General features: G+C 41.6%; 1 protein-coding gene across 1 annotated transcript; it reads left to right on the top strand.

The window, feature by feature from the left end:
* The first annotated feature begins 86 nt into the window (after nucleotides 1-86).
* Nucleotides 87-22892, top strand: grk5l (G protein-coupled receptor kinase 5 like). The gene is made up of 16 exons (XM_028414306.1): nucleotides 87-550; nucleotides 14022-14117; nucleotides 14207-14319; nucleotides 17565-17642; nucleotides 17910-18007; nucleotides 18162-18254; nucleotides 18793-18856; nucleotides 18939-19079; nucleotides 19169-19359; nucleotides 19500-19537; nucleotides 19668-19757; nucleotides 19847-20055; nucleotides 20150-20287; nucleotides 20492-20629; nucleotides 20736-20867; nucleotides 20956-22892. The coding sequence occupies exons 1-16, from the start codon at nucleotides 499-501 to the stop codon at nucleotides 21037-21039; spliced, it is 1755 nt and encodes a 584-aa protein (XP_028270107.1). The 5' UTR covers nucleotides 87-498; the 3' UTR covers nucleotides 21040-22892.
* Nucleotides 22893-24849: the final 1957 nt, after the last annotated feature.

The raw sequence follows: 24849 nt of genomic DNA, 5'->3' as shown, positions 1-24849 counted from the left end.
GACTTGACGCAGCTTTGACAGAGAGGCCCAGCCTATTTTGATTACGCACCAACTGGGTAGGAGGAGGGGGGCGCGCTGATGTCCTCTCTGGTGCACTCAGCCAACCCCTGCTGTTGTAAGGTAAAGCCGCTGGTATCCTGGTGTACTGTAGTGAAGGACCCGCTCAAAGAACCCGGTTTGTCCACTATCGGAGCCTCCAAATTGATTCCTGTCTGCGTCGGAGAGATTTCGCATCCAAATTACGCATGGAATGGTTTTGGGGGGATTGGAGTAGAAATGCAGCGCCGCACTTCCAGCCCACAACAAGAACCATGCCCAGCTTACACTGCAAGCAAATCTATGACATCCTGTTTTATCCTTTACGACTTTGATATGAGTGAAATTTGCTCGGATACCGACGAGGAGTGAAGAATATAAACACACCGTACAAGCTGAAGGACACTCTTTTCGCTGCAGACTCTTGAGTACCGAAAACCTCTGCATTTAGGATATTTTTTGATGGAGCTGGAGAACATAGTAGCCAACACTGTACTGCTAAAAGCAAGAGAGGGTAAGTTGACACATAAAGGATCTATGGGTGACTGAAGTGAGCAGGCCTGTCTGTGTCACATCAGCGCTCAGTATGCAGAAAAGGTGGGAATAATCGTTCTGATGACGGTAGACTGTACGGCTCATTACAGCAGGTAAATCCTACAGATGCAACAGGGGGGAACAAGAGTCTTATGCAATACGTTACAGACAGCATCACCACACCACCGCGACAGCCCTGAGTACTGACATCGATCATGACCAATAATCAGTCTCATATTCATTAGATTATTTTGACCCTCATTGATTTTGACAGATCGTATGCGTTTTCCCACATATGTAAAGGAGGAGGAGGCGGAGGAGGAGGGGTGGGGGGCGGTCTGCCTCCCACATCCGCTTTCGCTGTCTGTGCAAATGAAAGCGCTCTTTCGCAACATTATGCATGCTGAAGCACACACTGAGGCAGGGAATAACTCCTTTCTAGAAAGGGAATAAATGAGTGTAGGCTGGCTGGTATTTGAACGGTGATCTGATGACGTGACTGGTGTTGAAATCTGTGAGAGGGGCCTGCAGAGTGAGGGAGACTCTGGTTATCATTGTAGAAACAGTCCGAGAAGGCCACAGTCAGTGTGTGCATATAGTCTAAAATATGAGGCATGTAGTCATTTAGCTCCTTTTTGAGGAGCACTGGGTCGAAGTGAGGGCACCGGGAAGGCCCTGAAACTAAACGTCACGCAGTGTGACTCCACAATTGTTTTTTTCCCCAAGAGTTGGAATCATTCAGAAAGTTATTTGGATATTTCCTAGAATTTTCATATTTTTTTGATGCACAGGCCTGCATCATTCAATCACAAAATATGGCCTCATGATGTCATAAAGACAACCATCAGTTTTGTTATTGTATTATGACAACAATAGCTGTCTTTACCTTTAGTAATGTCCAGTAACTCAAATGGAATACATTTTTTCCGTAATGCTCTCAGGTCCCAGTGGAGCATCAGTAAAGCCTTCTTTAGCTTCCTAAAACAGATGTGGAAACCCAAGGGTTAAAAAAAGACCAGACATTCTGCTTTCTTACAGTGCTATGTAACACAGTGTCACAAAATATATTGTTGCTGATATTTAAAAATAAAATCATCCATCCATTCACCTTCGAATCGCTTATCTGGGGTCGGTTGCTGGGGCAGCAGTCTAAGCAGACACCCAGACTTCCCTCTCACTATACTATTAGTTTAAAGTAATGATATGATGAATTATGTAATTAAATCATTTTCATGTCTTTCCATTTTCACTTTAGTAGGTTCTGATCATACAACATAATTCTGGTTTGGCAACTGGATATAAGACAGAAAAAAGATGCACGGCTGCTGAAAGTTTTAGATTGTAGGTACTGTGGCTGCCTTCCGTCTACTTATGAGTTAAGTATGCATTCAGGATGTATCAGTTGGGATGCACTACTATCATCATAACATTGCTCCATCACAGTTTGTAGCACCAAATTTGAATGTTTGGCGATAAAGCAGTTGGCACTACATTTCTTATTTCAGAAATACGACAAAACAGCACTCGTTCACCACAGACGCAGTAACATCGTCTCATCTTAAATGTCTCAATAACTCAATTTTGTGACGTAGGTTCTGCAGCACAGGAGATTGTGGGCTACAGTATGCTGGTGTGCTTCGGACACACTGTGATTTCTAACCAACACTGTGTGCAGTGCAAAGCAAAATGTAGAGTGAAATACGTTTTAACAGTACATGCAAAACCAGTACAAAACTGTTCACCCAGCTTCTACCTTCATCCTGTCCATCTTAGTATTAGTATAGAATACTTATTTGACATTGCAGTACTACTGTTATCACTAGCGATATTCTAGAACTGAAAAGGGACAGAGTTTTATGGCAATTCACAGTTCAGACTCACAACTGCATGCAGACGTTTGGTTGCAGGCAGGGCACTTGGTTTCATGTGTTACAGTCTCTTCAGTTGTGGGTTGATGCAGGAAAGACTTTGGTCTGCTGGTAGTTCCTACCATGTAATGATCACATGCTTTTTTAAAAAATGGGCAAGTCTGCAGAAAGAGCACCAAGTGTTTCATTGCCATTAATGGAGTACTGAAATGAACCAGGAAGCTGATATGCTGTCAAGACCCCTCTGAAGAATGTGCTTGCCTGTGGGTCAGACTGGACTTTTGTTTTATGGAAGCAGAGCTTGCCTGGGCTGGGTGAATCAAGCTTCATGAATTAATAAGAGCAGTTAATGACCTATGACAGATCTTGCTTGTCCCAGCTGCTCCATTGGTGCTCATCCAGCCCCTGCCCTGACTGTGTGTGGGAGAGAAAAAGCCTCTTACAATTACTGGATGAGATAGGTCTTTGAGTTAATAGCTGAAGCACGACTTTCTCAGCAGCTTGATCAATGCCCCTCTAAATGCAGCCATGTGAGACTGATTCAACAGCAGTGTTAAGATTTGTTGCATTGTACACACTGAAGCTTGTCACAGGTTGTTGTGAGTGTGTTATTGGTTGTATCCTCTAACGGTCTGAATCATTAGAGGTTTTGTATTACGGGGCCCAGTGCCAAAGACTGAGCAGACCCGTGTGTGTGATGGTGGTAACTCCTCAGCTTCTCACTCTTGTGGGGCAGAGTGCTGTATACACAGAAGCTCATTTTAGGTCACATACTACCATCAGTGAGAGAATGCGAACGGAGCAAATAAAGAGTGTTTATTCCTGTTTGTTTATGAGAGTGCATCTCGAGCCAGAGCAGAACTGAGAGGCAAGCATCCTCTGTTCAAATGCTCCCAGCCACGCACAACAGGAAGGCCCAGTTTACACTGCAATCTTTGGCTTGTTTATGTCAGCGTCCTCACACCTCCCGATTCAGTAAAACAGTGTGAGTGGCTGCAAAGCGCAGGAATAAAAAGCTATTGATATCCCCAGGCCAAGAGCGGCAAAACAGGCCCTGTGCCAACCTGGCATTGCTCTTTGGCTCTTCTGTGTCAGCGATGACTGTTCTGACAGTGCTGGTTTGGGTTTTACTGCCAAGATCCTGTGAATGTTTGTCACTGGTTATGAGAATCTAGAGATTAGTTTGGGATTAAAACCAGCTGCAACTTCGTGAAACTTTTAAAACAAAGAGGATTTAGGATCAATATGCTCTCCTGTGTTAATCACATAGAGGGTAAGTATTTTATGATTTCCATAGGAGAAAGAAGCAGCTCTGATCTTACTGAACCATCTCATTAAGTGACCACTGTCTTACATAAAGTGAAATGGTATTATTCTCTATCAGTTAGATGCAGCCCATAAGCTATTTAATCAAATTGATTGTTACATAACAAACTGAGTGGGCTACTGCCATCCGAGCTCCATCTTCCTGTGGAGCTGCTCTCCGGTCTCTGCGGAAGATACTTTGTGGATGATGTGTATGCGGTGAAATGATACACCTCGATCTCTGACATGGTCATCGGAGGATCATCTGACGGCTACAGAGCTGTTCACCATATCAGAGCAGCAGAAAATGCTGATGTGCTGATTTTTTGTCAGCTGAGGAAATTGGGGGGTCATGGCAGATGGAGGTACTCAGGCCTGACATGGCCCTTTGTTTCAGTGAGGTTTGGCTCTTTATAGCTGACATGCAGTGAGTGAGCAGGTTTTAAAACCAGGGTATGCTACAGATTTATATGTGTGTTAGCAGATGAGGGGTGTGGGGGTGAATTCCTTTGTTTAAATGTAACCTAACCTTAGCCACTGTGACGCGAGCAACATCAGTGCAGTAGACCCTGAGCCTATTGTGTGTCTGTGTGTGCGGCTCTTTCTGCCTGCCTTCCCATTCACAACTCTTGCTGGCAGCAGTCGTAGATTCCAAGCCAGGCGAGCGAACGTCATCAGCTGTCGAAGTGAATGAAAGTAAGGGGGTAAAACTGCATTGCTGCATCCAGATGCCTTTCTTGAATTGCGGTAACAGAGCGCGGGTATTTAGTTTGGGCGACTGGACTCAATTCCACTCCACTGCTGCCTGTGGGCTCTCTCAATCTCGCTGTCGTGTTTTTTTTGGATGTTGTTGTTACATAAGCAAAAAAATCTAGTAAGAACTGCTAGAGCTTCTGTGTTTATACGGTAAAGCCAGTTTATTAAAACTAATAATATTTGCAGTGAATGAAGTGGGTTGAAGTTGATGTCTGAGTCCATCACCTCTGTTAAGGGAAGGTTTTTCCAGCTTAGCATACTAGATGCTTCCTTGACTCCTTTCAAACCATCTGTCCTCTCTGTCTAAATTGTGGCCATTATTGTCCTCAAAAGAGTTTCTCTTTGATGTGGCTGAGTCTGAGTCTTGTCCTGTGGAGGTGGCCCTCCTGTGCTGAGCCATTCTTCTGTGGAGTGGTTGTTTAGTTTCTCCAATGTACAGATCAGAGCGTTCCTCACTGCACTGGACATATGACAGTAAAGGTTTTTTTCCCTGAGAACAAACCTGACTTCTCTCAGTCACACACTCACTGTTTACTTGTGGTCACCCATCTCATTCTCATGTCATGTCATTCACTTCACTTTAGTCCAGAGCCTGCGTAACAGGAGCGCCCTTGGAAAACATTTCAGATTTAAGTCAGATGACACAAGCCAGAATGCAAGCACTGATACATTGCAGTGCTAACACCCCCCAAGAGCACCTGGATGACCAACATGTTTAACCTATATAAAGAATTTCAAGAAGTTGGTGATAGTTCCCCAACACAAAGAGGGCAAACAGCAAACTATTGCTGTGTTCTTGGCCCCCTTTTTAGGCTGAGCTAACCTCCCTCAGAGATGTCAGGCCTGAGGAATGTCCAGAAGAAAATTAACTCAGATACTGCTGTGCTTCACACACAGGGCATTACTTAATCTGCTCTGCAAGAAGCTAGTATCGATATTTTTTGTTTGTTGATCACATTTGGTGAGGATTATATGACTTTTAGGTCTCCTTTGTGTGCAAAACCACAAAGCAGAGATTCCAAAGCGCAAAAGGTCCCAGATTAATTTCTGTCAGACATATGTTTTTTGCCCCATTGCACTCTCAAGAAGTTATTACAAACATCACAGACTGAACCATTAGTCACTCTAAGAAGGTAACAGGCATGAGGTATGTGTCTGTCCAAGTGATGTGTGTGTGCTGAGAACATGCTGCTTCATCATGTGATGCTGCAGCAAGTCTTAGCAAGCTGTGTGTGTGCTGTCATTACAACTAGCAGAACTCTAGTAAAATGAGCTGAATAACCTGTTCACACCACACACAGAGCTGATCCTTGTTGTCCCGTCTGATCCTCCACCTGCCAGCTAATGGTAATCTGAGTATGAATAATATACAGTAGACTCTTTGTCTCTGTTGTCACACACATACACAAACTTTCTCTCCTGCTTCCACGCAAACAAAACACTCCTTGCCTGGAGTGCTCCTCCCACAGGACCCCTCTGAAAGGATGGAGCCATGGAATAATGATGTCAACTTTTATTGGGTAGAGAGCCCTAATGGAAGGAAGAGTAAAATACACTAGAGGGGAAGTAGCCTGTCATTTCAAATTTTGTTAAAAATGTTTAGTGCAAAAAGGCAACATCTTACCTACAAGACAGCTAAACTGTGCCTGCAAATCACCACACAGACCCACAGTTTGCATCCTTAAAACATCTACAGCGTGCTTCAATTTAAGGCATGTTTTATTTTTATTGAAGTAAAATGGAAAGAGTATTGTTTTTGTTATTCTTTTTTAATATATGCTTACGTGCCACCAAATTAGGCTACTGTGAAGATATGCTTGTTAACTATCAACTCTGCTAATTTTTGGCTTGATCTTATGCAGTACAAAGTCACTGTTATTTCATGTATATTTTTTCATCATTGCTTTAGATGAAATTAAAAGACAATTGAGGCCATCGAATGCCTTAAATTATTTAATCCCGCATTATTTAAAACCATAGGGTGTTCCTTGGCTCTTCATCCTCTTCCAGCAGTTATACACGGAGATATAAAGCAGAGAAGAAGCCGAAAGACCCATTTCTCCATCGACAACACGCCACAAGGCTCGCTGTGTTTTGAGTAGGAGTGTGACTCATTTTTTTCTTGAGTGGAAAAATTCAGCTCTCTGGCTCCTACTATCTCTATTGTTATTGCTGCTTCTACCCACACATACAGTATACGTAACTCAGCTGGATGCAACAAGTTCACGCCTGTTCTCCAGGGCTTGTCGAGTGGAATTCTGGGAAATATAGGAGATAATTTACTGAAGTACAAGTAGAGGAAAGGCTAAGAGGAAAGTGGATGCAGGAAAAAATGGGAATTTTAACAGCTTGTCACTAAAGTACTCCAGGAATGCACAGAGCAGCCAGGCAGATAATATATTTTCCTCCATTGTCAGACATACAGGTGATTACTTATGCAGCATTTCAATGTTTGTCTCAGTGTACTTCCTGGACCCGTCTCTGCTGCTATATCTCTGTAATGGAACAGCCAATGAATATTTGATGGCCATTAATCAAATAATCAATATTGTAAGTTTTGAACCTCGTCCATTGTTTCCTGCTTTATGAGGAGCCAGACTTTGCACATTTTTATTTTGCATACATGCAAACATCCTAAAGGTTAAACATAGGTTGCTCTAAATGAAGCCTTAGCAGCTTTTTATTATTATGTCAGTTCAGTTTTAGAATAGAATAGAAATACTTTATTCTTAATAAAAACTAGAAAGGGATCTTTTTCATTTTAGAGAAATGCAAATAGTCACGTCTGTGTTTATCTAGTCCCATGCATGTAGACCACTATGGGTTATTAAGGGGAACTATGACCTGGGGATACTTCACAGTGCATTCTGAGAGGAAATAGGCCAGTTTATGATGTCTAATATCGTAAATCTCAAATAGCACCTATTCCTCCTCAAGGCTTGCTTTGAGTTTTTAACAATAGTAAGAAAAGACACACAAAAATAGCTACAGAGTAAGGCCAAGTTGCCCAAGAAAAGAAAGCAGTTGAGGCCACAAAAAGTCACTCCAGTGTAAGTTTTTTGAGGGATGTTGCCAGAGCACACACAATAGAACGTGGAATGTCAATATAGGAGAAAGACGTGGAACAAACATCTTCATGAAGAACGTGTGTGTGTATGAGGATGAATAGGAAGTGGAGAACAAATAGAGGGGGGAGCTGAAGAAGGGCAACATAACTATTTTAACCTTACTTCCGGGAGGTGTTTTATGTGTGTGTGTGTGAGAGAGAGAGAGAGAGAGAGAGAGAGAGAGAGAGAGAGAGCACACCCATGTGTTTCATCACTTTGATAAGTCAGTTCACTTGTTTTCATTGTGAGCACTTTCCTCGATGTTTGCTCACTTGTGATGTAACATTTCACTCTAGATGAAATAAAAATCATCCTTCATGGAAAGTAGGGATTACCTTGTCATAATGCTCAGGCTATCAAAACATTTAGGAAGGTGAACAAACACCAGAACACCTCATCAGAGCGTAGTAGCTTCCCTGTACTGCAAGCTTCATGTGGACTATGCTCTGTCCTCCTGAATCTTTATGGATGAGCAAACAGCACGTATTACCCAGCATGCCCTGCGCTGTGTGTGTGGTCCTTTGATCGGACAGCCCAGTGGGGTTATATAATTTCAGTCTATTTAATGGTTTTTCCCCCCTCACATTCCAAATTTTATTTATTTATAGAACAGGAAACTTGTGGCACCTGACTGTTCCCAGACAGGAAATGTACCCTGCCTTCTGCTGCTTTTGTGAGATTTCTGCCTTTGCATGCACACTGGGTGTCTTCCTGCACATGGTTGTTCACTTGTGAACACACATACACACACAGTTACTCCAGCGACAACTGTCACAGCTCGCCAGCTCTAAGGTCATGGACCGGTTTGAGCACCTCACTTTGTATTAACACATTGCCGCTGCCCTTGGGCTTGTAGCTATTTTTAGCAGCAATGTTTACAAGGACATAAAGAAAGAAAAATAGTCACAGTTGTGTGTGTGTGTGTTTTTTTTTCTTGAAGCTCTGTGCAAATGTAGCTGAAGGCAACATGCCACACACTGATTTTATGTCTACATCAATCAATTTCATGCTGAATACAGCTGCACTGTTAAGGTCAAGTAAGATTCGCTTGTTATTGTCAACACAGCACACTTAGCTGTTGGATGCAGCTGTATGCTAACATCAATACTGCTGATAAGATCTCTCATTTCATTGTCTATGACTGACTTTGAGTTTATGACCCCTTATCAAGTGGCTTAACATGTGATCCCCTCATACACGCAGCAGCGAAAAGAATAGTCGAGTCCTGCCAGGTACGAAAGGTGTACGTCACAGATGTTTGCTCTGAGCGCATTAGCAGATGTTACAGCCGGATCATCCCGTTATTATTGCAGTAATGTGGGATACGTGGACTGTGTGGCGAGTTGAGAATGGTAAAAAGAAGGCCGGACAGAAGGACCGACATGACATCATGGTGGAACAGGCCAACAAAGAGCTTCTTCCTGCTATAGTCTTCCCCTTCTGCTCAGGTCTGGGCAGTGTTTCCCCCTGCTTCCTGTGGCACACAGACCACACACACACAGTGTGTGAGGACAGACCAGTTTTTCACAGATAAAACAAATACTAAATGAGACCTCAAAATAAAGCTAATCTGCTGGATTATCCAATACAGTATTGTATCTCCCATGTTTGTTTACCTCTACATCCCAGTTCATACTGCAAACAGCCGTGCAACATTCACACCTAACATGCTGCACAGCCCACAAAATGCGCAATATGAAAAGGTGTGATTTATTTTTTGCTGATTTTGCAACAGATGGCCATTTAGTACTCTGTTATCAACATGTTTTTTGTGATAAAGTCAAAACTAGACTCTGCTAAATGTCATCTGCACAGTCCCGAGAAGCAGGAAGAAGATTTTTTTTGGTGCCAATGCAAACCCGTGTTTTTTTCTTGATCATCATCTTGTGTGTTTACCACTCATGTTTTGCATACAGAAGAACACCAGCCTTTACCTGCTGCTCTCACGCTCTCTCAATAATTTCAAAATATCGAACAGTTGGACATTGTGGGAGACTGAGAACAAAGGCATTTGTATCAGAATGTGGTGCTGGTTGGTCTGGCTGTGTTGGTACCTCGCTGACCACCACAGAATGACTCAACCGTGAGGCCGACATTTAACAGACCAGACAAAGGAGGTGATGTGAGAATAGGCGAGAGTTGGATAATCAGAAAGGGATAATCAGTTGTTTGTGAACAGGGAAGGACAGTGCAGGCAGGAGATGAGTGTGAAGAGTCACAGAAATCAACCAACATCTCTCTCCCTGTTCACACAGTGTAGCTGTAGAGAATAGTGCACAGTCACAGCACTCCTCTGCGCCTGTGCTCGAGCTCTCACATCACATTGTTGCAGATATTATATGTATGCCAGATGCACAGCGTGAGTGTGAGGATGTGGTTTTGACTAGTTGTCCCCAACAGATCTAACATCATGTCTGGAGTGATAGTGTAAAAAGAGGTGAGGCTGCATGTGTGTGTGTTTCTGTGTGTGTGAGCTACTGCAGTGAGTGGTTAATGGCTCGGATCCTTTCGTGTGTCAACACTTTATGAATATAACCTCACAGTTAAGCGGGGACGTTTCTGAATGTGTGGATGGATGGGGCCTGAAGGACTGCCTGACTTGGTTAAATTGAGCATGAGGACATTACTAGAGAGAGGTCACAGTAGAAATACTGTGCGTGTACAAACACACACAGATGTTTGGGATGCCGGTAACCCCCTGGTGTTGTGCCAGATGGATGTCGTTCCCTAGCTGACCTTATTTTTGCTTCACTTGACATGCCTTGGTGATGTCAGAGATGCTAAGCAGAAACATAAATAAAGGGCGGCAACCGCACTGCCCGCATGGAACAAATTAGACTGACAAGTTCCTGTGTGCAGCGAATCCACCGTACAGTGCATATTTCAGCTCATGTGTAAGTGACAGACCATGCGAGAGTGAGAACTGTGTGACAGAGAAAGAAATAAACTGAGGACAAGGCGCTTTATGCACAACATTTACGAGCATATTCATGTTTTTAAGAGCTGGGTTTTGTTAAACAGGAACCCAGAGTTACTGATCTGCATATAAAACAAAGCATGAGAGAGGAAGTTTTTACCCATCTCACCATGCCATGATTTTAACATCGCAGTGCTTCCTTTTATGCTGGTATAGATAATCCTTTTGTAAACTTCTCCTAAGACTTTGTTTGCTGTATCCTGCCAGAATATTTCCTCTTTATCAAGGAGATACACAACAGTAACACACAATCTGAAAATTATTGGTCACAACAACAAATTTAATAGGCTGAGATCCAACAGGAAACGGTTAATGTCTACATACAAAAGCTTATAGATGAATAATTTCTGTATAATATTTGATATTTGTGTGTCTGTGGGAGTGGTTGGCTGTGTCACAAATCGACCTCACCGACTTTAGTATATCCCTACAAGCAGTTTTTTACAAGCAGGATAAATGTGCCATATTTGGCATAAAGAGTGGCCTTAATTGAACAGTATCTTCAGTGACTGTGCAATGTCTGATTATCTACAGCAGTGTAGGATGATGAAGGTGATAAGGACATGGCAGGGCCCATGCATAGACTTCTTTTTATAGTCAAAAAGCCAGAAAGCAAGTGATATATAGTAATATCTTATTGTATTCCTGTGGAGCTCTAAACTGCCTGAACCTTAAAACAAAGGCTAATTAACACGAAGAGGCAAATGAGGTCAGTCACCATGATGGAGAGGTTATGATGACAGATAATCTCCAGCACCAGTGTGATAAGAAAACAATGAGACAAACTCTGAATTACAGGACACATTGGAAGGTGATGGCGGAAGAGATGAGTTACAAAAAGCAGGAAGGGGGAGTTGAGGATGGAGAGAGAAAATGAAAAATTAATAGGTTTGGAGAGCAGTGAGAAGAAAAGAAAACAGGACACAGAAAGAAAAAGGAGGAACTACATTATTTGCGATTGTCTCAGCATTGTGTGGAAGTTGAATGCCTGGGTGGAGCAGCGATGTTTGGTACAATTATTTGACATGGTGTTGACCCTTCTCAGGAAATCTATGCCATTTGGTGGACACTTTTATCCACAAACGCCTTACAGTAGCACAAGTGCATTCATTGTTAGCTTGATGCCCCCCCTCTCCCCCAGCCCCCCCATGGGGAATGACCTTCTCCACTCACTGCGCTGTTGTGCTTTTTGGCAGGCATTATGTTTTTATTAAAAGAGATTAATATATTAGACCACACAGCGAAGCGTGCTGACGTGTAAGTTGGGGGAACATAATTTACCATATTAACTGTTTTCACAGAGCAACTGGTACTTAAATAAGGAAGTGTGCCTGTTTATAGCTTGTTTGGTCTACAGTAATGTTGATGAGGAGCAGGTGCTGGAAGTTAATGATTCTCTTAGGGGATATTTTGACTCGAGTTATTAATACATCCATGCTTTGTGTTTGTCTGTGGTGATACCAGTCTGTGTATGTGAGCTTTGGTGACGTAGGGTCCTTTATCTTAATACCCAACCTGATGTTAGAATAAGGTTTCCTAAGGGCCTTTAGCATACGTTTTTGTGAATCAACCTTGTATGGGATGGACTGAGAGGTCTACTCTGGATTTATCATTCTTTTGTTATACACACATTGAAAAAAATTCTATGAATTCTGTGTGGTAAATGTGATACCTCATTAGTTAACAAGGTATCACATTTACCACAGATTTACCACTTTTTATCCTCAATGCTGGCTGTCTTCAGTGTAGTTCCTGTTTTATTGTTTGTTGCTGCCTTTGTTGTTATCTCTTTTTCTATGATGAAGGTTCATGAGTAAAACATATACGCTAGAATAATAGTTGTGCTGCAGAGTCACGTATAGAGGAGGCTTGTCCATTAGCTGGAATAATCTGTTGGACACTGATCCATCTCAGATGTTAAATGGAATATAAATTAGGCAATATGATTTTTTCTTTTTTACAGAAAATATTACAAAATATAATTGTTGTTTGTGGAGTGAACTGTGTTTAGTCCGCCTAATCTGGGACAAACTCGGGCAAGTAAGTGGAGTCCTGCCTTCACTTCTCACCGAGAGTGATCAGGCCCTTACTTATGTGAAATGTATGTGAATGTTTTTAAACTAGTGAGTTATGTAAAAATTCACCCCTGTACAGTTAGAAATGAAACCAGTGACAGTCCTTAAACATGTTTATTTCTGCTTAGCCATTTTATCATGGAGGTCTAAGGGGATTGTGCCAGCCTCCACCTTTGCATGTGTTTCCTTTCTTAGTCCCAAAGTTACTCTCACTCACTACATAAAATATACATGGCATGTTTTTCAGTACAAGCAAAAGCAGCCTGTTATAACACTGTACCTGCAGCCATCATGTAAATCATGTCAATCACTGTTTTGCTGGGATAGTTATTCAAAATTTGAATTAAGAAAAAATCTAATATCAATCAGGTTCAGCACACACTTTTTTCAGACTTCACTTCAAGCTTAAGTGTCAAATGATATAAAATAGTAGTTTAACGTACATGTTTTAAAGAGCATTGGAGAAAGGGATGAGGCAGCAACAGCTGAATTGATGGGAAGACTGCTAAAGCTTTCAGTCAGAGGCTCCAGCATGACGTTGTGCCTCTCACATTCCTGGGTTATTACTTAAAGATGTCTGCTTGTCATTGCTTCTCCTGGTCTCATGCTCTCAAAGCCTCTCACATTGGCCGAGCTGCTTGCAGCCAATTTCCACTGCGCAGAGTGGTTGAAGGAAATCCCTGTGAGTTCATTAGAGCAGTCCGAACATATAAAGAAAAAAGTGAAACAGAGACCAGTCTAACACAGGGCACAGCAAGCTGGAAAGTAGCAACATAAAATGTGCTTAATCTTATATGGAACGGGCAGTGGTGCTTTAAATGTGATTTACATGGGAAATATGGAGGCAGTCAAAAATAAAAAGCAAAGATAAAATGGATTACTGGATGAGAGCACAGTAAATTTCCTTTTTTCCTTTGATTTTTGGTCATGGTGATGTTATGTTGCTGCAGGGAGCTGATGCCTGATTATTCAGTGCAGTGGAATCCAGTCTGGTGAAGTCCCGGGTTCTGATGGGAACTGAGTGGGTCAGAATAGGCTTTCTGTCTGCGTGGACACAAACACACACATACACACACATATTAAACACTGTTCCACTTTCAGAAAAGCTACTGAGTGAAGACGAAAGTCAGTGGAGAGAGGAGAGATTTACGGAGGAAGTGAGACGTAATCTATGAATTATATATACTCACTGAGACTATGATTTCATTCAGGGGAGAGCCCACACACAGCCCCCACTTTTTCCCCACTTCTTTTAGCCATTAGGCTTTCATTTGCTCCTCACTGATGAAAATAAACTTTGACAACTTTATGAAGTTCTTTTGTTCTAACATTTTCGCCTCTTGTTTTTCCGCTGTCACCACAGGTGGGGGAGGAAAGCGGAAAGGAAGGAGCAAAAAATGGAAGGAGATACTTCGTTTTCCCCACATAAGCCAGTGCATCGAACTGGGAAACAGCACAGGTATGAGTTCATCTGAACAGAGTGTGTGTTTCTATTAGTGTTTCAGAAAAAAACTGTATGCTAATAATGTGTGTCTCTTATTCATGCAGAAAGGGACTATTTCAGCATCTGTGAGAAACAGCCTATTGGACGGCTTCTCTTCCGTCTTTACTGTGAGACCAGACCTAAACTACAGCGATGTATCCAGCTACTGGATGCAATGGTACACACATTTTTACCTTTTAACTCTAAAGTATGTGTGAACAAAGTATTTAACCCACCAAAAGATCTATGTAAAACCCATCAAACAGAAAAGGCTGTATGAAATTAATTGCTTTAAAATATTACTGCAGATTTCATGTAGTAAATCTGCCCTTTGTACATGCTTAATTCTGTAATGCACAGCCTGTTCCCAGGCATGACTTTGTTTTGGGAAGAACAGCACTCTTTCGTGGATGAATCTAGGCCTAGAAAACACACACCCGTGCTCTTTTTCAGTGTACTCACTTTGATTACAGCATAGTCTGCAAATACGCTGGTGCTAGGTCATGCAGCCAGAGGAGACAATTAAACTGAGTAGTGATTATTCAACCAGCCAGATCTCCCCCATCCTACCAGCTTGTTGCCCCTCTGCCCTCATCTCTCCCTATCTCTGCGTCTAGACGAAATACCTCCCACATGACACATTTAAGTCTTTATCTATCTATGCCCAGAATATCTTTGTGGGCATGTGACAGCACAGAAAGGACAGCATTGTTTCCCAACACACCCCCCATCCCTACCCTGCTCTGCCCCCTTTTTAACCACCCAGCTCTAAAAGTGACCATCACCCTCTGCAAGGGGGAAGCCACTTTACACGCACTCATCCCAAACACATGTTAGAGCTAATTCTGCAGTCCATGTGACCAACTCTGAGGCCACTCTCTGCGATGAGCATTATACACCTCACTTGACAATAAACCAGGTCTGAGAGTGATTACAACCAGGCAGGCGCTTGTATTTCAAGTGATTAAATAACATCTGAATCCTGTGTCGTTATGAGCTTTTATTATGTAATCCAGTCACCGTACTTTTCAGAAAACCCGTCAGTAATTAGTGAGATACACTGGACATGTTGTTCTTTTCTCCACCTGAGTGGGAGTGTGTAAGCCGTGAGAAAGAATGAACTCTAAACTATAGTTTAGGAGGAAGAGGGAGTGTGTGCATGTGTGTGTGTTTCGGTCTGTGCAGGAGAGGAAGGAATGTGCTTGGGGGTTCCAGTGGTTCCTCTTACATCATGAGAAGGTGTGTGTTGAGAATTATATGTGTGTGTGTGTGTGTGTTTGTGTATGTTGGATCCCCTCTGCTTCCAAAAGGCCAAAGGGGCGTCTTCTTTCCCCTTTGGCTGACCCCCTGCTGGCAAAGGGTGGGAGTCAGACAGCTCATTTACTCTGGGTTTGCATGTGTGTGTGCTTGTACAACTATCTTTATGAGGACCAATTTGAATTTGAAATGATGAAACTTTTCATCATTTGTGGTTAGTTATGGCTTTTTCACAATGCTTCCAAGCACAGTGTGAAGGTTAAGACTAAAGGCTAAATTTAATTAGGTTTAGTGCAGGTTTATGTCAACTTTAAAGGATAGCAGAAAACACCAGGTGACACACACGGTAATACTCAAAATTAAACTACAGTTTAAGTTGTTTTTTATCTATGGGGTAAGGTTTATATAAGCAGGTATAAAATACATCTCTGCAATTTCAAATAAAGTACAGCTGTGTGTGTGGTCCAGGTATTACTTATGTTGTAGGCTCTACGCCTGTTTACACAGACGTGCTTTTTCTGAGAATGTCTCCTCTGTTATGTTGACAAAAAGCACCATAAAACAATTCAAATTCAGGCAAGGCAGGGTTAGTTTAAGTTTGTAATGTCTTCTGAAGTCATGGATACAGAACGTATGTGTGTGTAATTCTTCTGATAAAGAACATGTTCATTAACATTTATATATGAACATACTGTCTTGGTCAGACGTTTTGTTTCCACTCTTATACAGTATGTTATGTGTGCATGTATTAATCACTGGACTTCTTCTGGCTTTGTTCTGAAGTGTCAATGACGCCGTGGCTTTTTAAAGCCCGTTTTTCCTTAAGCTCTGGGCTTATGTGTGTATGCACTGTATATGTATGTGAATGTGTATGTGTGTTTTGTAGTGGAAAGCTGGTGACGCTGGTGTGACACACTGTGACACTCCAGGACCTCAAGGAATCCCACCGTGTTTACTGTGTGGTTGCCAAGCAACACAGGGCCATGCTGGAAAAAACCCACTAATAGAAAGAGTCGGGCCAGCGTGCAGCACTGACGCCATGTTGCTTCTCCCCCCTTGTTTTCTTTTTTTTTTTTTGAGAATCGCTGCCTATAAAATGTTCATTTGTTGTCGAGGAGGGGCGTGGGGGTGTGTGTGTGTGGGGGGGGGGGGGTGCTCTACAAGATGTCCAGTAAGTCCAGAGTATAACGGCTGAACCGTTTTGTGTCAGCAACCACATATGTTTAACCAGGGAGCCAAGAACAGCATATGTTCATGTGAGAGTGACAGCGACACACAGAGATGCAGAGAGTGAAAGGTGTGTGTGTGTGTGTGTTTGTGTGTGTTTGTGTGTGTGAAGTGGCCTTGTCACCACTAAACAGCAGCTGCTCCATCATTCAAATGAAACAACAAATTTTCTTCCTCACTAACGGCAGAGAGAATTCGAAGAAGTTTTTTCCTAGTTGGAAGGCAGAAAGGGGGAAAAGTTAAGCATCCGGTTTTAGTCTGTCTGGCCTGATTCCTAAAACATCATCAGTGTAATTTAAGAGGACATACTTTTTAGTAACATGTCATTTATAACAGCTGACTTCTTTTGGTTGGATGATTATGAACGACTTTTTCAGGGAGAAGTTTTCCTTCTTTTAATCAAAACTGGGTCTCTGTAGGGAGCTGCTCATAGATGAATTAAAGTTTTCTGAATAAAACAGACTTAACATAACTGGCAAAGGAGTTTATTTGAAGATGAATGGTCTTCTACAACAACACCAGGATTATGTTTTGTGATAAATGAATCTGTTTAATGAAACATGTATTAATGCTTTTTAGTTTAGTTCGGAAGTTGACAATTCTGCATTTACAAATGTCAAAGAAGCCATTAATAAAAGGTCAAAAGGTTGCACAGTTCCTCATAGAAAATAACTCCAGCAAGTCATTATGATTGTTTCCCCTTTGAAGTAATAATTTAGTAAATGATCAAGCAATGCTTTGATTCTTTCCCTGTAAAACGTAATTTTATTTTGGCACTTAAGTAGGTAGTAGGACCAGTTTGTGATGTGAAGCAACCTGACGTCTAATATACTTAATAATGGTTTCACAGTAATCATGCAGTCTAGTACAATAATAATGGTTTAACGATCAACATGTTTCAATACAGATGACTTTAAGGTTTGATTTTGTAATTTTTAGGAAGACTACGAGGTGACACCAGATGAAAAAAGGAAAAGCAGAGGGGACCAGATAATCAAGACCTTTCTCTCAAAACAAGTATGTTTCTTTGATCCACTTTTTTACCCCATTGTAACTATAACTGTCTTTTACAGTGTTGGAAAATCAGTCTAAGCAGACGATAATGCTGATTTAATAAAAAAGGTCACAGGCTGCTGTAATTCACTGTACACATAGACATAATGCACAACAGTGTTTGTGCAGAGTGTATGAAAACAAATGTTTTCCTTATCTGGATGTAGTGTATAATTAGTGATGTAATTTGTGTGCGTGTTACTGTGTGTGTGTTTACATGTGTTAATGCAGTCACCTCAGCATGTAGACATAGCAGAGGTTTTTGCAGACCAGTGCAGAGAGAACCTGGAGCTCAGCCCATGTAAGGAGATCTTCAGCAACTGCCGCAAGTGAGTTGCGCATTCATTCGCTCTCACCTGTCTGCCGGCCCTTCACCTGATTTTTCTCTGCACAGTATCAAAATGTTTTCCTCACATTGAAGTGTTAGCTTAAATATTAATATTAAAGGTGTTTTGAATGACCCAGTGTGTTGTCTTGGATCAGGGCCGTCCATGATTACCTGAGCGGCGCGCCGTTTGCGGACTACCAGAGCAGCATGTACTTTGACCGCTTCCTGCAGTGGAAGGTGCTAGAGAGGTTGGTTGATTGTTTGCATCCATTTTGAAATCATATTTAAATGCTTAAGCAGACACATTAACAAAGGAAAAATTAATCTGTGGTCATGAGGCACCTTCTTATTTTAAAGTGGCTTTAACTGTTTAACTGTTGTATTTTTTTATGTGTCACTAAGAGATTTATGTATCTGTTTAATTGTGAGGTGGACTCACAAGCAAAAAAACACCTTTATCAAGCAGAAAGAAACAAGATAAATAAAATAAAATAAAATTCAAATATCATCATATCTGAAGTTCTGCAGATGAAACAGGAATGACACTCTGACTGCTGTAGATAGGAGATGCATACAAAGCGCTCATCAGTTAGAAGTGAGCAGCAGGCTTTCAGAGCAGCCTTTATTGTATCTGTGTCTGAAAAGTGACATTGTGTCCATGGGGCCCCACCCTCCCAACAGGAAACAGACTCAGGATGATATTGAGTTCCACAGATAATATCTCTGTCTTAATCAATACTGCATGAATGTCTATTTAATAATTTTGCTGTGTCTGTGTTCTGTCAGGCAACCAATCACTAAAGACACGTTCAGACAGTACCGAGTGCTGGGGAAGGGGGGGTTTGGAGAGGTAAGAGTCACAAGACGTGATGATGATATTTGCTCAAAGTGATGAAACAGTCTATGAGATGTCATTTTGTTTTTCCTCTCAGGTATGTGCATGCCAGGTCAGAGCGACGGGGAAGATGTACGCCTGTAAGAAGCTGGAAAAGAAGAGGATCAAGAAGAGGAAAGGAGAGTCCATGGCTCTCAATGAGAAGCAGATTTTAGAGAAAGTCAACAGTAGATTTGTTGTGAGTAGATGTAAATGAAGAGTCTGTGGAGCACCGAGTCTCCTCTGAATGCACTTTTAAACCTTTTACCTGTTCTTGTCCTCGTCCAGGTGAGCTTGGCGTATGCATACGAGACCAAAGATGCTCTGTGTCTGGTGCTGACCATCATGAACGGTGGAGACCTGAAGTTTCACATCTACAACATGGGCACGCCGGGCTTCGAGAAAGACAGGGTCCAGTTTTACGCTGCTCAAATCTGCTGTGGCCTCGAGCATTTGCACAGAGAATCTATTGTCTATAGGTGGGTTTTGACATGTAATTTACATTCTTAGAGAATCTTAACCACTGCTTTCTTGAGCCATGTTTGTGTGTGAATAGATACTCCTGTTCTTCACCTTGGTAAATGGTTCTAAACACACTGACATGCTGCGTTGTTTGTAGGGATCTGAAACCAGAGAATATCCTATTAGATGACAATGGTGAGTTTAAAGCTGCTCCTGCTCAGATTTCTGCTTAGTGCACTGCACAGCATTTTATTTGTTAAACAGCACTAATGTGTGATAATGATCTGTAGGGTTGCATAGAATAATTTCAATGATGACTCTGCAGGACACATTCGTGTTTCTGACCTGGGGCTGGCCATCAAAGTGCCTGAAGGAGAGCTCATTAGAGGCAGGGTGGGGACTGTAGGCTACATGGGTAAGAAACACTGTAATCAATAATTCTAGAAGTAAATTTGCAGGTTAAACTTCAAACCCACAACAACCTGATTTTCCTTTTCTCTTCAGCTCCGGAGGTGATAAACAATGAAAAGTATGGCATGAGTCCAGATTGGTGGGGACTTGGCTGCCTCATTTATGAGATGACCGCAGGACGATCTCCGTTCCGTGCCCGCAAGGAGCGAGTGAAACGGGAGGAGGTAGAGAGGAGGGTGCAGGAGGAAGAGGAGGAGTACAACGACAAGTTTACAGAGGACACCAAGGCTATCTGTAGAATGGTGAGGCTCCATGGAAAGATGTTTGTATAGAGGCAGAGAGAGAGAGATGAACGATGAATAATTGAGTGATTCATCTCTGCTTGTACTCGCCCAGCTGCTCACCAAAGACCCTAAGCAGAGGCTGGGTTGCAAGGCGGATGGAGCAGCGGGCGTCAAGGCCCACTCGTTCTTTAAAAACATCAACTTCAAGAGGATGGAGGCTGGAATAGTGGAGCCTCCCTTTGTGCCTGATGTGAGTAGTTTATATCACAGAACATGCTGCATGTTAAAGCGTTCTCGCAGCTAAAACATGGTGATAATTCCTACATTTACTGCTGTTTTAATCATGAGGCCCAGAAAAACACTCAAGGAAAAAATGGCAAATAAAATTCCATGAACTTTCTGTTTCTCTTTATTCTCTTCAACCCCATGTTTCATGGTCATTGCCCTCTCCCAGCCTCGGGCAGTGTACTGTAAGGATGTTTTGGACATAGAGCAGTTCTCCACAGTCAAGGGAGTAAATTTGGACCAAACTGACAATGACTTCTACTCCAAATTTGCTACAGGCAGCGTTTCCATCCCATGGCAGAATGAGGTAAGTGTGCGCACTTTATATGACATTTTTAAATGCTCAGTGCAGTTTGGTAGAAGTGCTGGAAGAGCTCACTACAAATTTCCCCTTTCCTTTCCTTTTCTTTCAGATGATAGAAACTGAGTGTTTCAGAGATTTGAATGTGTTTGGAACTCAAGGGACAAGACCTCCAGATCTGGACTGGAACCAGCCGCCCGAGCCGCCCAGACGCAGCCTGCTGGACAGGATCTTCAGAAGACATGTGAGTAAATGTACAGACACATAATTACAAATTCAAAAATATTCATTCAAACTAACCCACACACACAATTCTCTTTCTTCTGCTGCAGCACCCAGAGGTGTCTATTTCCAACAGCCGTGTGCAGTCTTCCAGTGTAAATTCTGTGGACTCCATGTCCAACTCTGCCCCCTAGTGGCACTGGGACAATGTGGGAACTACACACAACCACACACACTCACAAATATATATATATATATACATACACAAAGGAAAGGAGCTCCGAAGGGCTACCCTGCTGCTGGTTGGTGCACAGCTGGGGCCTGAGCAGCAGCCAGAGACAGCCTGTCTAAAAGCCTGAATGGTCAGCCCATGGGGAGGGAGGGGGGTGGTGACCAGGCCCTAAGACCCTGGGCATTTTTAGTAGGATGGTCAATGTTGCAGAGACGTTTGGAAACATTCAGACAAACCTTACTTACCCTCAGGATTGTTGGACTATAGAACAGAGCCACTGATATTGATGTAAACTAAAAAGGATAGAAAACAAGCTAATATTCAGGGGATCCACTGTATAATAAAGACCACCACAGGGAATAGAAGATGGGGTCTTGGTGAATTTTTTTTTTGTTCTGTTTTACCAGAAAAAGGAATTTCTTTTTCAGTCATTTTTAGTCTTGTACTTTCTGGCCTGTATCTCGTAACATCATCTCTCCATCTATTTACCCCCCCAACCCCACCCTGCAAGTGTCATCATCTGCACAACTCTTAACTTATTATTTCTCTGTATTTCACCTCCCATACCTCAAATCACTCCTAAACATTCAGAACACATCACCTCAACAACCTCAACACATAATGTACATTGCCTTGCGTACACTCAGGCCAAAGATTACAGGTTAGTTTTGTGATACTGTTGTCATGTTTAACTTCTTGGTTTTTGAAGGTTTTTAGCTGTCGTTTAGAACCACAAGGAGGATCAGAATGTGCGATCCACTTTTATACACTTTTCTCTAAATATGAGCCTGCAGACATATCATACTGCTTAAAGCACACATACATACAGTACATACACAATCAGATAGACACACTCAGAATTGTGAGAATCGTGTTGTGTTTTCATTGCATGGACAAAGTGTAAGTATGGACAGCTGTATCCCTTTTTCGCTTCTGCATACCTCATTCCACTGATGTTACCATTGTATACACACAGACGTCTCCCTTGGTTTGTCACGTTATATTTGACATTATGTGGATTTTGAAAAACGAATATGCTGTACAGGAACTGTTCTTTTTGTTTTCTTTTGTTTTTTTGTTGTTTTTTTTTTTTTTGCTCAGTTTTCTGCACAGTCCCCCAATGGAGTGGAGAGGAACACATGCACTCAGCCTGACTTGCAAGTTGCACAATTTAAAATAATGTCATGCTGTTTTGTTACCAAATGAAAATGTTTTACCTCTAATCATTAAGGCACATTGTTGTATTGATATTGTCACATGCCGCTTGTTTTCTACATCCAAAACTAAAGTGTTCTTGTTCTCCCTATGCCTTTTTTCCACCTTAAGAAGATATTGCTGCATAGCCGTTGTGGTCTCATGTACAGATTTTTTGTTTTTAACATTCTTCCCAACAAGCTCTTCAAAATGCCTCACTAATCTAAAGGGTCTTCCTCTTGTTTTGTGTATAAACTGTAAGTGAAGACACACAGGGTATCAGCAGCTTTGTTAAAGGTTTATCGTATCTGGATTTTCTTTAATCACTCCATATATGTGGGAGCAAAGGAGGGAGAGGAAGACACCAGACGATCCCACGAGCACCACACAAAAAAGTGGCCTTCTCTCAGCAGCAGCACAGCCAATTAAAAAGGAGGAAGAGCGTAGTCTCTTCTGCTTGTTTCAAGAATGTGGTATTTTCCGGATTTGAGGTATTGAAAGCTGGTTCATGCAGTAACTTAAATCGTTCTTACCTTTCTCACACAAGCCTGTTTTTCTTTTTTCTGCGTACTTGATATGAAAAAAAAAAATCTGAATCAGACTGAAGTGCCTCCTTGTTTGCATGATCTCCCAGACAATGCCCACACAGACATCAGCACTTTGTTTATTCTTCTGACTGTCATGCTCCACACGGACTCACGCCGTTTGTTGGAAGTGAAGGGAAGGAGGAGAGAGCTGAATTTTCCTTCTTAAATGTGATGTACAGCAAAGTGCTGAGTGCATGTGACAGCCAAATCCACTGTGTCCTTCAAGTCCCAATAAACTCTGTACTATAGTTTGAGTACTCCACAGTTTGTCTGTCTCTTTATTTGTAATAAATATCTGATCACCCTTTAGTTATAAAGGTCATGTGCATAAAACCCCAGACCTTGACTTTTAATGACACATATATTTGCTTTGGTGCAGTTTTTACAGTAACATAATAAATTTGTGTAAGATCACAGCTCAGTTACATGATGACGATGTGATGATAAAGTGGTATTAACAGTGTTTTAGGTATACTGACCTTAGGAATAACTGAAATAATGACCATATAAATTCATGTTGAGTCCTAATAAATTTACATTAGAATATAATTTCTAATGTCTGTTTTATTTTGTTTCATTTTAATTATGAGGTTATATCAGATGATGGTTTCAGAAATATATATATAACCACAAATTCAAAATGTACATTAAAATAGCCATGGGTTGCTATAATAATCATGCTTTTTCTTTTAAAAGTAAACAATACCAAAGTGTATCAAAGTATACTCTATACTCTTCACAAGTACAATTTACTTTCATTGTTAGATGAATACTGTATGAACCATCACTTCAAACACAAACAAACAAAACAAATACTACACTCACCGCCACAATTTATTATTAAGAAGCTGTTGAAACAAATAAATGGCATAATTTTCCAAGAGAGCTATATGTAATGAAAGAAGTCATACCAAACATGCTTTACCTGCAAAGTACATGATCTGGAAGTAAGCAAAAATACTCAGTGTCATCACCAAGTCAAACAGTGTGGTGATATCTGGACTACAATCATCACTAAATAATGATCACATTGTCTGGACATCAAAAGAAAGCCACTTACTTTTTACAGACACTCTTTATAGGATAAACTCTTTGACCTTCAGGCTGCAGGATGCCAGTTTGCCTCGAGACCGCAGCTCATTAAAACATAATGCTGCTCTTGCCAGGGAGCCATTAGAAACAAGCATTTGACCCACTTCAGCTCCTGATTCTTTGTCTCAAAAACGCTTTACAGTACAAGACACATGTCTGGTCCGTTCACTGTGGAGGAGCAATGGGTCGGAGAGTACTAGGCCTGTGTGTTCCCATGTTAAATGAGAGAACTCACCCTGCAGAAGGCCAGAGGGATGTGGGGTTGCAGGTTAAGGTGACTTCAGTCTTTCTGTTCGATTTATTATTTGCTTTTTGTTTTCTCTGTGCCCAGTCCAGCTCAGTAATCAGATGACCTGCTACTCTCCTGACAGGTTTCCATCCGCATGATTGTGTGTTCTGTTGACTCTGAGTGAGCAGCCCTGCTGAGGAAATATTATTGTTAGATAGTGAGGACTTTTCTTGGATGAAGTAAGCAAGGTTCACAAAACATATGAGCAACATGTCATTTACGAACTTCAGTCTCACTGACGGAAAGACTGTGGCATGATGATGAAGATGTACTGAGGCTGTACACATTATGAAACGTGACGACAAGTCTAACCAGGAAGAACTGACAGGTCCACTTTGTTGGAGTAATAAATGTTTTGGGTAGTTCTGTTTATGCTTTCTTGGATGGGGTCAGTGGAAAGAGCATACTGCCTGTGTGTTTATACTTCTTCACATCCTTCTTTTGTTTGTCTATTAAGTGTTCACAACTAAAAGCTGCTAATTGAAAACATGAAAAACATGAGAAATAATACCTATATTTCCTGTCAAAAGGGGTACTTTGCTTTGGCTTTGAGTCCATTTATTTTATTGGTTTAGTTGCAAAAGTAATTTATCCCCTTAAATATTGTATG

The sequence above is a fragment of the Parambassis ranga genome, chromosome 9 (genome assembly GCF_900634625.1).
Source record: "Parambassis ranga chromosome 9, fParRan2.1, whole genome shotgun sequence".
In the NCBI taxonomy this organism is placed as follows: domain Eukaryota; kingdom Metazoa; phylum Chordata; class Actinopteri; family Ambassidae; genus Parambassis; species Parambassis ranga.
This window is presented reverse-complemented; position numbering and strand designations above follow the sequence as displayed.

What these genes read in the sequence shown, in the direction of transcription:
- grk5l (XM_028414306.1), top strand. Translation starts at nt 499, where the DNA reads ATGGAGCTGGAGAACATAGTAGCCAACACTGTACTGCTAAAAGCAAGA. An exon ending in CGAACTGGGAAACAGCACAG is followed by an intron (nt 14,118 to 14,206) that starts GTATGAGTTCAT and finishes TTATTCATGCAG; the next exon opens with AAAGGGACTATTTCAGCATC. An exon ending in ACAGGATCTTCAGAAGACAT is followed by an intron (nt 20,868 to 20,955) that starts GTGAGTAAATGT and finishes CTTCTGCTGCAG; the next exon opens with CACCCAGAGGTGTCTATTTC.